Source organism: Onychostruthus taczanowskii, unplaced genomic scaffold (assembly GCF_017590055.1).
Source record: "Onychostruthus taczanowskii isolate IOZ18803 unplaced genomic scaffold, ASM1759005v1 scaffold53, whole genome shotgun sequence".
Classification (NCBI taxonomy): domain Eukaryota; kingdom Metazoa; phylum Chordata; class Aves; order Passeriformes; family Passeridae; genus Onychostruthus; species Onychostruthus taczanowskii.
Window position 1 is genome coordinate 2,583,773 of NW_024502902.1, and position 13,102 is coordinate 2,596,874.

Here is a 13,102-nt window from a genome sequence, read left to right on the forward strand (position 1 = left end):
CTTACTGCCTCCAAGGTCCCCTGTGCTAAATAAATTCAAGAATCTGAAGGCAAAAATGTCATTCTGCCATACTGCTTCCAGGAACAATTGCTTTTTGCCTTTCGAGGGAGGTAAGGAGCCGCCAGGGCCCTACGGGTTTTGAGGTAATGCCCATTGTGGTAGAGGTAAAGAGCCAACACAGTCCAACATTTGCCATCTGTGCCCTTGTGTCTGCTGCCTCTGAGGCCTGTCAGTGCTGAGCAGAATGAGACAAGAGGGTTGCACAGGACTGGGATCATTGTAGTGGGATGTCTTATGGGACAGTATCACCCCTGTGCTTCTGTAGAACAGTGAAAATTCTACCACAGAGAGAGGAAGGGGAAAGATGGAATTGCACTGAAGCCAGTTTTTTTGTTTATTTGTTTGTTTGTTGTTGCCTAACAAAAGAAAATCCTAAACAAAACAAGTAACACAAGTGAGAAACTTTTGTCCTTTATTTGTATGGAGAAGGCTTTTCATGAAGAATGTGGTTAGAATTTATATATATATATATATTTCCCTTGAGAAGCTTAGCACTGAGTGTTAACAGACAGATCAAAGAGCTACTTAGCCACAGGAGCCAGGGAAATTGAACCAGAGCAGCAAAATAAAAATCAATCTGACTTTTAGTGTGTTTAATGTGATTTGGTTCAGAACTGACTTCTGCATGAGTACTTAGGAAAGCTTAAGATTATGAGAAGTTTGAGTTCCTTGAGCCAAACTCTGTGTCCCAGTCTCTTTGCTTTTTGTGAAACGACAAGAACATTTCCTATCTACAGAATGATTTCAGATCTTCCCTGCCTTACCCATTGTCTTACCACCCCTTTTGTGTTATTGTTTGCAAGATTATTCCACAGGATCACATGCTGTAAAGAAAGGAGTAACAGCCTGCTCACCAGCTCATTTCTGGGTCCTTGACTTGTGAGTAATGCTGTCCTTCTCAAAGTATGCTAGTAAAAATTTTATCCTTGATTGTGTAAGGGACATGAAACCTATTCTAAAAAGGTGTTAAATCTTATTAAAAAAAAAAAAAAAAGGGAGGGGAGGCTATTTCTTGAATCCCTCAGATCATAAACTCAGGTAGTAACTCAGCCTGACAAGGATAAAGAAGATAAAATCCAGATATCTCAAACACTTCCCTTATAGTCTGGACAGAGCAGTTCTCCCAGGGCTGGAAGCCAATACTGGGTTTTACTGGTAGGAGGTAGAATCTTCCTTGCTGCATCTGTGGGCAAAGCCCCACATTTCAAGATCCAGTCCCAGATTCAGTGAGCCATGCTGGAGCCATTGAATAGTGCAGGTAGTGAGCAAACATATCTTATCTGGAAGAAAAATTCCTCATTTGGAAGAGGCTCCTCTTTTTTTTCTGTGAAACTAAAAAGTTGGAAGAGGAGCTTTTTTTTTTTTTTTCCTACAAGACTAAATCTAATAAGCAGCAGCTGTCTGCAGCTTTTATGAAGTTTAGAATATTAAAATAAACTTTAAAAATCATGGATGCAAGTAAGTATTTGGGAACAAAAAAAGAAACATTAATGCAGTTCAACAGTTTAGCATGATAATCTCAAATTTGGGGTTCAGTCATCCTTTCTTCCCCAGTTTAAGATTAGATACAAAATAGGCTAGAATTTATGTATTTATTTTTAAAATTAAGAGATGCAAAAGTAAATAAGTAAAATGTAAACTCAGCTACATTAATATCCAGGATAGGACTGTGGTTATATAACAAAGTGCAAAATATTTTGCTTATTCCAATATTCACTTTCCTCCTAAGCTGTTTGCTCCTTAGGCTAAGAACAAAAGAGATTCTAAGTCTTTGCAGCCTGGAGAACTACTTGTGCTCTTCTTTGTAGTAACTTTTTCCATACTTGCAATAATTACCATCCCTCCCCTCAATTATTTCTTCTTTACATTAAACAGACACTTATCTTTTGATCTTTCCTCCCTGTTCATGCCAGGACAGCTTTTATGCAAAGGTGCAAACCACTGCATCTATTAGCCATGTATTGCAGGCTCCAGGCATTCCAGGGGCTTTAACTTGAGGGGGCAATACCTGTCACAGATTTCACAGAGCAGCTTATTTCAGCTGCTCCTGTAAGACTCTGGATGGCACGAAATGTGCTTGATCTCATCTGATCTGTTTCTACAGAACAGATTAAAGGAAAAAAAAGCAAAGCAACGCAGGCAAGGGATATTAGGAAAAAAGTTGGAGATGTAGACTTCCTTTGTATCATAAAATACCCTCTAAAACAGTTGATTACAGAGTCCTCATTAAGACAAGCCTTACAGGACAATGTTGTCACTGTAGCCTGTCTTCCAAGAACGAAGAAGCCTGGGACCCATCAAAAGCAGCACGACTTCACACGTTATTTGACATCCAACATTTCCCAAGCAGGCACATAAAACTGTGTCTTACTGTAAAGAATTTCCACCACACCAGACACAGGCCCCTGGCAAAGCAGCTTCCTCGCTGCCTCAAGGCTGATGCCTGGATAAGAGAGGAGTGCACTTGGGATGGGAGAGGCCTGGCACACAAAAACCAGGGTGTGACTGCACAAGGGTGGGGAAGCCCGCACAGGAAAGTTTAATATTCCAGAGGCACGGAAGCCTCTGAAGTCTGGGGAGCCACATGAAGAGCAGGTCCCTGTCTGGGCACGCAGACTGTCGGAGAGAGAGGACGGGAGGCTGAGCGCCACAATTACGCATCATCTTGTGACTGGTGTGAGAGCTGCCAGGGGCCAGGACGCTGCTGCGCCGAGCTGAACGCTGCCTCGAGACAAGCTGCAAAGTGCTGAGTGCCCAGAGCTGCAAAGGGAAAGCAAGTGAATCAGCAAGGGGCAAGTCAGGCCCCAAGCACTGCTGTGGTGCAGAATTGTATCAGCATGAAGGTGATGCACCGAAATGAAAGCAGAGAGAGATGATCCTTTGTTTATAAACATACCAGAGACAACCAGGTTACTGTGGAAAGTAATTTTATTTCAGAATTCCACACACTCCGTCACAGATCATGCACTTGGACTTTCCCCTTTGCAAATCCACAGCCTCCAGGCCTGGGAGAGATGAGGCATCATCTCTTCACTTCTCACTGCGTGCCCACATGCTAAGAATGAGGGCCCTGATGGCAGCTTGCCAGGGGGCAGAAAGCAGCCTCTTGTTTCCATAATTGCTTTTAAACACGGGAAAAGAAATCCATCTGACTTGAAAGATTAGCAGTGGAGCTCAGCAGCAGTGAAACCCACAGCTGAGCAAGTTGGTCCTCACCCTGTGCTTACAGGGAATAAGACGACAATCTCATGGGAAGCTTGTGTGAGCTAAGCTACAGCAGAACACACGGAGACATCCTTGGAGCTGAGGCAGCCACCAGGCCAATGCCTGCCCTGGGCCTCTTACAATCAATGTGTCTGAGCTGCTCGGCCAGGAAGGTGGCCTGGAGCTGCCCTTTTCACATTCAGCTTTAGCTTCTCCTGCTCTGTGCTACAGATTTGACCAGCAAGTAGCCTACCTGCAGGTAAGCCAGCCCTCCAGGCTGTACATCAACACATGGACTGCATTTAATACTGAAAGGTGCCAGTTTGAGAGACTCTGCAACATTCTGTTTGACCCACAGGCTGGGTGCAGCATTACTGGATGTTTCCTGCATAGTTACCATACACCTTCTTCCTTGCTTCTGTTGCCTCCTATACCTGACCCTGCTCTTAAAATATTCCTGGTTGCAGCGTCCCTGTGACCCATCACATCTTTGGCCTTTGTCAAGACTGCCACTGCCAGGGCAGCTATTGCCTGCTGTGGTGGCTGCCTCTAGGGAATGATCATTTGCCTCCTGAGAACAGGCTCATGGCTAGTTCAGAGGAGGGCAAAAGTGAAGGGAAGAAATTATGGAGATGGTTGATGCAAGTGAAGTGGAGCAGAGTCTACAAAAAAGGCAAAAAGGCAGCTTCAGTCTCCATTTGATACACAAATTGAGCTCAATAGCAGCAAAAAATGGCCATAAAATACTAATTCATTAGGTTGCCAGGAAGAAGTAAAATCATTCATGTAAAAAGTTATATATACAGATATGTATGTGAAAACTGTTCAAGTCATACCTTACCTTTTCTTTTTTCTATCTAGAGTTTTAATAATTTCCAACCACACAGCTGTTAAGATGCAAAGATCACAGTGCTGGAGTCAGCACCAAGTGAGGGGTGACATCACACTGAAGAAATGAGCTTTGGGGGACTCCTGACAACCCAGATATTTTAATATTTTTGTTGACCTTCAAGTAATTAAAAACAAGGGGAATTCCCCCCAACAGCCTCCAGGCTCCAAGTCTCATCTGTCTGCTTTTAGGGTAGGAAGGCTGACATCAGAAAGGCAGTGGGGGGCAAGGGAAGGAAGAGGGGGGAAAAAATCTAGGAACCAGAGTGAAGAGCAATCAACAGCTGAACAACACTGACTGCTGCAAAACTTACAAAACACAAAGTCATACAAATGGGATTCCTGTCAACCTCTGATAGACTATAGACTTTATATACACACACAGACTCCAAAGTACACATCTGGCAGTCTAGAAAATACCAATACCCTAAGGGTTAAATAATTTAAAATGCAATGTTGCGTTATCACTGTATACAGAATGCTATCTGACACACTGGCTAAAATGGACGGATTGTCCGAGAAAGATGCTCCCTCCCTCACCTCACCAGCACTGCCTCTAAAAAAAACCCAAGGTGAAAGACTTCCCTCCGTGGTTCCACTCCTGAAATTCACCCTGAAACTTCTCTGTCAAAGATGGGGAAAGTCCTGAAAGGAAGGGAGGAGAAAAGGAAAAAAGGATTCCTGCTCCCTCCAAACTCTGCTGCTACAGTACTTCTCTCCACTGGCTAAGGAGGCTGGACAGCAAGGGTGAAAAAAGCTCCTAAAGCAGGGAAAAGGCAAACATGTTTCTGAAACAATAGTTATGCCGATGTTTTAAGATACACACAGAGCTCCATACCTGGGGAAACACCTTCTTTCCCACTTTTTGAAGACAGCAGGTGGCTAAATGCAGAGTATAAAGAGTCTACAGCCTGAGAGCAGCCATAGACAGGAGTGAGCAGAACTGCACTGCCAACAGATCCAAACAGATGGAATGGGAAGGTGTGCCCTCACCAGCTTTCTAAGATTATGTGTAAAATGGGAGCACTGGAAAGTCAGCACACGGGAATGAGGAAGGGGATGGACAGCCTCAGTTCTGGGGAGGAGACTAAAGCACACAGAGCAGATGGCAAAGCTCATATATCCCTAAATGCCAGCTTTGCATATGTACCAGTGCAATACCAGTGCATACCAGGGTATGGGACAGAACCTTGCTGATGTCACCAGTTCAGTTCTATCACCTTCACAGCCTTTAGAGCTGGTGAGAATCTGGCTTGTGTGTGCTTATTCCAAAGCCCTTTGAGGCATGCAGTCTTGTTTCCACCTCTGGTAAACCAAAACAGCCATAAGCTCTTGGGGAAAAGATGAAAAAAAAAATATCCCCATTCCCATGTGTGTCTCCCATCCTCCCCTATAATCACCCTCTCTTCCTCTAGGCCAGAGACAACTGAAGAGCTGCCTTGTTCTCCACTCCTGAGGCCATTCCCAGCAGATCTGGCTAGGCAGGAACAGCAAGCTCTGCTCCTTCAGCTTCATCACACAGCCAGACCACAAAGGTTCCTTCCTCCCCTGTGACAGCTTCAACAAGAATTGCCTGTACAAGACACTGTGTTGCAGCAGACTGGACAAATTTTGGCCCTTAATCCTGAACCCAGCTTGCAAAGGATGAGAAGGCTCCATGGGAGCAGGAGCTGTGGGAATTCTCCAAATTCAAGCTCTACAGCCCTAAATATTGCCAGTGTAATCATTATCCACTCAGAAATACAAAAAGAATTCTCTACCCAAAATATCTCACTCAGTCTGCCCTGCATGACTGGGCCAAAAGGACATAAAAGAAAGGAAAGTGAGACAGTGTGCGACAGCAGAGAAAAAGAAACATGGGGCAAAGTCAGGCTGAAGGAAATTAAAGAACCTCAGTGCAAGTCTGCTAAAATCATCACTGGATTTACCAGCCCAGTTCCACCTTCTTCACACCAAAAAGGGTTTGCTGCAGTAAGTGTACTACAGAAGAAAGAAGTGCATAGTTTGGTTTATTTTTTTGGTAGACACTTAAAACTCATCAGAATTTATGTAAAGATCTCAGAGCTGAAGTTTTAGCCTCTCTTCCCTAGCCAATGGGTACCTGTTGGGGCAGAGATGGTGGAAATGGACCAGTAGCACCAAGAAATTCAGTGGGAGCACCAACTCCACAGCAGGAATTACTAATGAACCAAAAGGGGGGAGTGGTGAAGAGAGACAGAGAGAGGGAGATAGGGAGAAGTGGAGGAGACATAATTTGCAGTAATCAAAGTCTGCATTGGCTAAACCCTATCAACACTTCCCCAGGTAAGGCCCCATTACGTCTGCAGCAAGACCTCTGGCTCCGACAGAGAGCTGTAGAGGGTGTAGCCCAACTCATCCACTTCTTCAGGGGTGAGCTCTGAAAACAAGTTCACCTTGGGGTTCAGGGCACTAGGGAGGACACCGGCCTCCAAGTAGCGGATCAGCCCCTTCAGTGCCTGCAGGAAGCGATCAGCCAGCATGTCCTGGGACCAGTCGGACTCCTCCTGGGACAGGTGCAGGATGACATTGGTGAGCTGGCTGGCAGTGAGGTGTCCCAGAGCTGGGTTTAACTTGCACACTGCTTTGAAGATCTTGAGGCACAAGCAGCGGCAGCCAGAATCCCCCTGGTCCAGGGCGCGGAGGCGAGCCGTTTCCGCTGGCCGCAGGCTCAGTCGCCACAAGTTGTCATTCTGGGCCAGTCGGTGAGGTTTGGCAACGAGGACGATGTCACCCAGGGTCAGGGATGGTAGAAAGTCAATAAAAAGATGCCGATCTGCATCGTACTGGACTTCCAGTGTCAAATCTGCTGGGGGAGCTGCTGGACGGATCACGTAGTCCAAGAGACTCCCAATTGCTGGCCAGTTGATGGACCCAGCTACAACTTTTTCAAAGGTGTCTGCTACAGTTTTGGGGGAAAGGTAACCTCCCACCACACAGCGGTCCCAGTAGCTGCTCCCGCGAGGAAAGTACTCTGGGTTTTCTCGACGCACCAAGTAGAAGCCAGGAATGTTCATGATAGTGTCCTCCCCGGGGATACACGACCACAGGTTCTGCTCCAGCATGAGAGGCACAATGAGCTGGATGTGGTCAGCTGTCACTACCTTTCACAAGAGAGAAAAGTCAGTAAGAATAAGCTTCCTCTCTCCACATTCATTTTATTCACCACCTTTAGATAGCCTTCTGTCCAAAGGAACCTGGAATAAGGATTCAGCTGCCTCACTCTCCTCTCTGTGTGGGATTCCCAGCCTCCCTTTGTTAAAAGGCATTCTGAAGGACTATTTCCAGCCATCAGTGGGATAATTCCAAGGTATAGCTGAAGCTAGTGCTCAAGTGGTATGTACTATTTAGAGACCTGACATGGACTGCATATGGATGAATCATTCTGCCACATACTGCTTTAAGTCTGCTCCTTGGTTGTGAGGTGCAGCTGGCCTAGGGCACGGCAACACCACAGGACAATTTACACAGCAGACAGAGCATTAAGTTTCTTGACAAGCTTCCGTTGCCATGGTTTAATAATCCAATGCTACAGCTAGGTACACTGCCCTCACCTGGTCTGCCACATTGTTTGGAAAAAGGTCGTTAAAGATTCCTTTTCATCAATGTGATTAAGACCCCAGGTCTAAGTTTCACTGGACATTCCATGCTCCATTCCAGAGCTCTGACTCAAACAAAGAAGTGTGCCTCTGAATCACTCACTATAGCCATGGGCATCTTGCCATCAGGGAGATATTGTAGCAGGGACTGCTGTCCAATCCAGGTCTGTCATGCATTAAAAAAAAAAAAAAAAAAGGGTAGGAAAGACCTACATGAATACATGGGAGTTCTAAGGGAATGTATTTGGATGGTTACAGAGGGATGAAGAGAAAACAGACATGTACCAGAGAAAAGGCAAGAAAAACACAACTAAAAGAAGAGACAGAGGGGAAACAAAGAAGGACTGAGATATTTTGGACAAATTAACCAGCAAAAAGCAAAGATTTTGCAGACAATGACACAGCAGCCTGGTCATGCCCGTTCAAACAGCACTGTGGAAATCGACGCTTGGCTCCACAGCGGGAAAGGCAACACCAGGGGCCTTATTGCTGAGGAATGCTGTGCCGAGCCGGCAGCGCCATCAGGGAAGCCTGAAACGCCCCAGCGTGGTCAGCCTCCTGAGCAAGGAGCCGTGAGGGTCGCCAGGAGTTACCTGCAGGTCATCGTAGAGGCTGCCGCTGAGGTACATGTCCCGCAGGGGCATGTCCGGCAGCTTGGCGCGCAGGAAGCTGCGCAGCTCCGCGCAGATATCCACGGCCGCCTGCTTGGCCCGGGCCTGCTCCTCCGCCGGGATCGCCACCCGCCGCCGGTAGTACGCCAGCAGCTTCTCCTGCAGGGACAGGCGGAGGCGCGACTTCTTCAGCTCCACCTGACTCCTCCTGGCAGACGGCTTGGGCTTTGTGGGTCGAAAGAAGTCTGCAAGACAGAAGGAAAAGTGTTGAGGTTGCAGCTGACCTCGCTGCGAAGCACTGCGCAGAACAGAATCCGCAGCGCGGAACTGCGCTCTGCCAGGCCTCAAAAAGCCCTTGGCACACATTTTGAAGGCTTGACGCAGGTACCGCTCCAAAGGGGTGTGCTGAGGAACTTCAAAACGTACTGGTAAGAGCATCAAAAGGGATGAAAACAAGTTACTAGATTTGAAATTTAGCCAGACTAATATTTTGTGCAAGGATGTAATTTTAATGGCTACACGGGCTCAATTTCATCTCAGCTCAATTTCATCAAAAATTCAGTGCTGTTACCAGTTCAAAAGCTTTCATTGTGATGCCAGATCAGTGAATAAAACACTTTTGAACAACTACCATGATCTCTTTGAGTTTTTAACATCAAAACAGATTATTACAAATTACCAGTGAAACCCAGTCCTGACTAGCATGTGAGATCAGAGGAGACTGTGCCACCTGGAAATGAAATAGTTGTTGGGAGTCTGATCAGCACAGTTATCAGGATGATGAGCTGACAGATCCTGGGGCCATCTCAGCTCAGGCCATCATAGCTCCAGTGACACCCCCCTGAAACCTTCACTGGAAAAAGACCAGAGAGCCCACTCAGAGGCACAATGCAACAACACAAGGTTTACATTGCTATCTGCATTACTAAACAATGTCTGACCTGCACAGATTCTCTGAGTCCCTTTTTTTTCTGACTGGTTTCCCAAAAGAGTAAATCAATGCTTCCCATCCGTTTCAGGTTTCACTTAACATGGACAAAGAGTTTGAGAAGTTAACGATGAGAATTAAAGGGGAATTGCAGATCTAAGAGAACTTTGGAAAGGCTAACTAAGGGGATCAGGAGAAATCCCCAAGTCAGTGGCCCCATTAAAGCAACTGGCTGTTGCCAATTTTTATTTGATGATTTGTTTGATGATTTGGCCACACAGCACAGGAGGAATGGCTGACCAAGCTGTACACAAAGCCATCTATCCCAGCCTCAGCAGCTGCTGTCTCTTGTCCCACTGGGTTCTTTTGGACAGATTTGAGCTTTTTTTGTATAAAGGAAATAATGCACTAAACCATAGGGAACTGTATTTCATTGCCTATTTATTAAAATAACTATTTTTCCATACTGAGTTTTAATTTACTTCTAATTGAAGAATTTAAGACACCATCATCAATGTTTTTATTACTGAGCCCATAGGCTTGGGGACTCCAATCAAATGATCTAAACCCCCTTTAACACAGCTGTCTAGTTTTTAATGTTTCCTCAGCAGAAAACCTACTGCCATCCCAAAGATAACTTCCTTTAAAATAACCTGGAAATCAAGTTAATAGCTTGATTCTGATTTTTAGTTTAAATCTCCAAGTATAAATCTCCTGAAATGAGTGATCAGGGATAGAAAGTAAAACCACTGAGAAAAAAGAACCAACCACATGTGGTGAAATGTGGCTGGATTCTAAATTACTGATTATCCTACCCAGAAAGAAAACTACAGGACACTTCCTATAGACTACTAAAGAGAAACAAAGTGATAAGAAGCACTAAACAGGGAAACATTGATCCAGAAATTATTTGGAAAATGGTAGCAATAATACAGGAAATACTGTTATGAATTGCTAGTACATTCAGAGCTTGAATACTGCCCCCTTAAAAAGATGCAAACAAACCAGAGTGACCCAAAGAAACACAGCAGAGTGCTTGAAACAAATGGAATAGCTTCCTGTCAGGCAAGATTAGATATTCAGATTGAAAGAGGAAAAATTAGGGAGAATAAAGCTTAACACCATGAAGTCAGGAGAGGATGGAAGAGTGCAAACAGATGACCATTACTGACTAGCTCCCAATGTCAGTTCTGATTCTTGAAGTTACCAATGGACCTGCTTAAAAGAAAAACATAAAAATCCCAGGCCAGACAGGGTATTTCCTTCGCCTGCATTCCATCAAACAAATACAGGGTTTATAGGCCTGGATGACTCTCTGATGCAGGAGGACGACCATGCCTCTTACCGTTGTCTGGTGCTGAAGGATCAGTGGGAAGGGTCTGCAGGGAGCGGCTGATGCTGGTCTTCATGTCCGGGGTCAGCAGGCGCGAGGAGGAGCCCAGCCAGTTTGGCTCTTCCCAGCTTCTCTTTCCCGACTGGTTCAAGCGAGTGGGGCTGCTGGGAGCACTGATTGCCCTGTCGTACATCTAAACCGGCAAGAGTTTGAGTCACCGAGGGCCCAGCTGGCATTTTACCCGGGCCACCGCCAGCACCGCGCTCCCGGAGCCGTGCCCGGTGCCGGCCGCGGCATTCCCTCCGTCACTCACCCGCTTGACGGCCAGCGTGGCGATGCCCAGCATGGCGGCGCCGCCCACGCCCAGCACCAGCCGCGCGTTGGCCAGCACGAAGTCGATGGCGGTGCCGATGCCGTTGTCATCCTTCTTCCCTCTGCGCTGCCCGGCGCCTGCCATCTTACCTGCGAGGAGCGGGAGCGTTACACGGCGGGACGGAACGCGCGGCCCTGGCGGCTCGGCGCCTTCCCCCACGCCGCACGGCCGCTGCTGCTCCCGGCTTTTACCACGGGAAGGGACCAGCCAACGCTGCACCCTCTCTAGTTCTGTTCCCTCAGAGAGCTGCTTGTTCCCAGCAGTGCCAGGACAGCACTGACCAAGCAACGTCCAGTGCCTGAGGGAACACATCCGAATTTGATGTGAGGTTTCTAATAATCGAATGGGTTTAATGAAAGGAAGAAGAATTTACTTCTGCAGTATTTTGCAATAAAATCCTGCATATTAAGCAAAACCCTCTAACTATTCAGGTATTTTTCTTACAATTTGTGCTTCTCAACCAAAGCACATCCAATTTATTTTGCAATTTCTTGTATTATTTGTAACAATTGTGATTTTGCTCACTGACAAGGCAATACAGGGTTGGTCAACTCTCTGGCACAAAGTGGAATCTTCCCCAAGAACTGACAGGCAGTCTCAGAGCTTCCATTCACAGATAAATTTCTGAACAGTGTCCAATCCCAGATACTTCAAAGACACCCAGAATCAACAGCAAGGACTGCAACACATCATAAAAGGAACAGCTCCCTTGCCTTCATTTGATGTTTATTCTTGCTCTCGAGGCTGGTGGGTTTGACTCTCAGACAAATCATGTAAAACACTGATGTGAATGTTTTCTTACATGTGTACTTTTGTGTCCTCAAATGTCCATTTTACCACCTTGAGATTTAAATTTAAAGAGTCTCTCAGGCCAACATGGTCTCAAGCTGTGACAGCAAAGGCTCAGGCTGGACCTCAGAAGGAATTTCCTCACAGAATGGGTCATTAGACATTGGAACCGGCTGCCCAGTCAGGTGATGGAGTCACCATCCCCGGGGGTGTTTAACTTGGAGGTAACACGCAGTGCCATGTTCCAGTTACAAGGTGGTCACCAGTCAAAGACAGGACTCAATGATCTCAGAGGCCTTTTCCAACCTAAATGATTCTGTGATCCTGTAAAACATACTTTACCATCCCTGAAGCCACAAGGGGATCCCCAGTGAACCTACATGAAAACACCAAGCAACTCCTGCACTGTGACTTTAGGGCTGTTTTCTGAGTCAGTGTCCAAGGCTCTGAGCCCGCCTGCCTGCCTGCCTGGGGTGGTTGAAACGTGCCCTTTGTTTTTTCTAAAGCCAAGCCAGCGGGCATGCTCCTGCCGGGATGAACCAAGAATACATTCACTTGTCATCCCCAAGCAGAAAAAACCCCGCACTTTCACAAAGCTCACTGTAACAGCAGCATGAAGAACGCGGTTATATCATTGCAAATGACCTACCTGTGACCTAATGCATTTGTGAAGAGAACAGGAGAGCCCTCCTGTGTGCCTGCGGAAGCACCTTCAGCACTTCCTCAAGAAAGTGGTGGGTAGTGAGTGTTAATCATCTCTTCTGCCTGGCGAGAGGATTTTGGAAAGAAGCGGGAGGTACGTGGGACCGGTGGGTGCTACAGGGAATCGCTAAACCAGGCCCCCGAGCCTGCTCTGCAGGAAAGCCTGCCCCTTCTCCAGCTGCCTTTCCTTGTCCTCCAGCCGCTGCAGCCCCTGGTTCCGGCGGAACTCGCGGCGGACGGAGGCGAGGTAGAAATCCCGGTCGGTGTAGCGCAGGCCGCGGCCGCGGCGCAGCAGAGCCCGGTACAGAGTCAGCACCGCCTCCCGGGACCACGCGGCCATGGGGGACAGCTGTGCGGCGCGGGCGGGCGACCTGCAGAGGAGTGACCGAGGGCGGGATCCGGGTCAGCTTCTCCCTTCCCGAGAGACCCGCCGGCCGCCGCTGCGTGACGGGCCCCGCTCGGTGCTGGGGCCGCCTGTCCAACGGCGCGGGGCAACGGCCGGGCCGGGGCGCGGGGCCGCTGCAGCCCCGCGTGAGGAGCGCGGCCGCCCCGCTCTCACCGGGCTGCGCGCGGGGCCGCTCCGGGGCCGCTCCCGGG

General features: G+C 47.5%; 2 protein-coding genes across 2 annotated transcripts; both read right to left on the reverse strand.

Moving 5' to 3' along the window:
- Positions 1–2,970: 2,970 nt before the first annotated feature.
- MIEF1 (mitochondrial elongation factor 1) lies at positions 2,971–12,586 on the reverse strand. Its single transcript, XM_041416670.1, has 5 exons — positions 12,453–12,586; positions 10,955–11,103; positions 10,654–10,834; positions 8,363–8,625; positions 2,971–7,274 (listed from the first exon to the last, which is right to left on the reverse strand). Exons 2-5 carry the CDS (start codon positions 11,096–11,098, stop codon positions 6,468–6,470), a joined length of 1,395 nt encoding a protein of 464 aa, XP_041272604.1. The 5' UTR covers positions 11,099–11,103; positions 12,453–12,586; the 3' UTR covers positions 2,971–6,467.
- A 22-nt stretch (positions 12,587–12,608) lies between these two features.
- On the reverse strand, positions 12,609–13,096 carry LOC121342321 (MIEF1 upstream open reading frame protein-like). The gene has a single exon (XM_041416671.1). The coding sequence runs from the start codon at positions 12,843–12,845 to the stop codon at positions 12,633–12,635; it is 213 nt and encodes a 70-aa protein (XP_041272605.1). The 5' UTR covers positions 12,846–13,096; the 3' UTR covers positions 12,609–12,632.
- Positions 13,097–13,102: the final 6 nt, after the last annotated feature.